This window comes from Austrofundulus limnaeus, unplaced genomic scaffold (assembly GCF_001266775.1).
Source record: "Austrofundulus limnaeus strain Quisiro unplaced genomic scaffold, Austrofundulus_limnaeus-1.0 Scaffold1216, whole genome shotgun sequence".
Classification (NCBI taxonomy): domain Eukaryota; kingdom Metazoa; phylum Chordata; class Actinopteri; order Cyprinodontiformes; family Rivulidae; genus Austrofundulus; species Austrofundulus limnaeus.
This window is the reverse complement of record NW_013953618.1, coordinates 4,334-5,706: the sequence shown is the minus strand read 5'-3', so window position 1 is coordinate 5,706 and position 1,373 is coordinate 4,334. Positions and strand designations below refer to the sequence as shown.

Sequence of the window (1,373 nt, the reverse complement as noted above, 5' to 3'; positions counted from 1 at the left end):
ATTTTAACCCAGGTGTCGTCAACATATCTGAACCAATGGCTCGGTGGCACCCCTGAAAAGGACATCAAGGCTTTCAAGGGACATCTGTGGCCCAAAGTTAAAAACTGTTGTTCTTTTGAGGCCCTCAAGGTGGCGCTGTGGCCCACAGGTTAATATCTCTGTTCTGGAACACTTAAGAAAACGGATCCGGACCACAGACAGACCTGTTCTGAGTCACGTCTCAGGTGTTTGTCAACACTTCAGGTTTAATGAACCAAGTCTTTACCACAGGTCAGCTGCTGCTCCTGCAGCCTGTGGAACTCCAGGCCGTGCAGGTGGGCCGGGTGGGCGCAGACGGTCTGGTTTCCGATCCTCACAGAGTTGTGCTGAGCCCAGAGCAGCAGCCAGCTCAGCTGACAGTCACAGAACAACGAGTCTGAGGCGAAGTGTCTGCAGAGCAGAGCAGAGTTAGCTTCGGCTGTTTCAGCTCATCCTCACAGCTGAACAACACTGAACATCCTGATCTTTTACAGCTTCTTATTGACTTTATTTCCTCTTAAAGACTTTCTGATCGTCTGACTCCTGCAGCCAAGTTTCAGTTGGGTTTAAACAGAATAAACTCAGGTTTAAAATCAACTAAACTTACAGAACTTTGAGAGCCAACAGGTGTGTGAAGAGTCTGTCTGTCAGAGAGGAGAAGATGTTTCCTGATAAATTCCTGTAGAGACACAAACACAAACACACACACACACACACACACACACACAAACACAAACACAAACACAAACTGGTCATGTTTTCCTGCTGCTGCATATAGTGGAGTTAAATGAAGAAACAACTCATTTTACTTCATATGTTACAGCCTTTACTTCTCTGTTAAGAAGTGTTGTAGAACTGTGGGCTCAGGTGGGATAGCTCCGCCCCCAACCCACCTGCACTCTCAAAATGAGATTCTGAGCTTCAAATCAGCTAAAGAAACCAATAAATTGTATTTTTTACTTTGTGGTGATTCATTAAAAACTGAAAYAAATACCCAACCTGAACTCAGTACGACTGCAGAAGTTCATATTTTAATGGATTTTTCTTTTTCAACAAATCGTTCTCTAACAACCTTTTTTCTTTGAAACTCTTGATCATTTCTTCTATTTTACTGTTTGTTCCAGGACTTGTTCAAACAAGCTGAAGACCAGGAGGAACTCACATTTATGTTTAAATAAAAACAGCTTCACTGTTTTAGTTTGCAGCACAGACTGAAACTGGGGGTTGTATTTCTGAAACACTGCATCTCAAACCCACTAAATCTGTTCATTTTTCACTTTAAACACATTGGGCCTCATGCAAGAACCGTTCGTACACAGATTTGTTCTTAAGTTGTGCGTACGAGTGATTTAGGA

General features: G+C 42.9%; 1 protein-coding gene across 1 annotated transcript in view; it reads right to left on the bottom strand.

The window, feature by feature from the left end:
- The window catches only part of LOC106534590 (G-protein coupled receptor 124), a gene marked incomplete at both ends in the record, with an annotated part of 25,646 nt that overhangs the window by 21,440 nt on the left and 2,833 nt on the right, over positions 1-1,373 (bottom strand). The window contains 2 exon segments of the mRNA XM_014031281.1: positions 266-429; positions 626-697. Of these exon segments, the coding sequence (XP_013886735.1) occupies positions 266-429; positions 626-697 (236 nt within the window).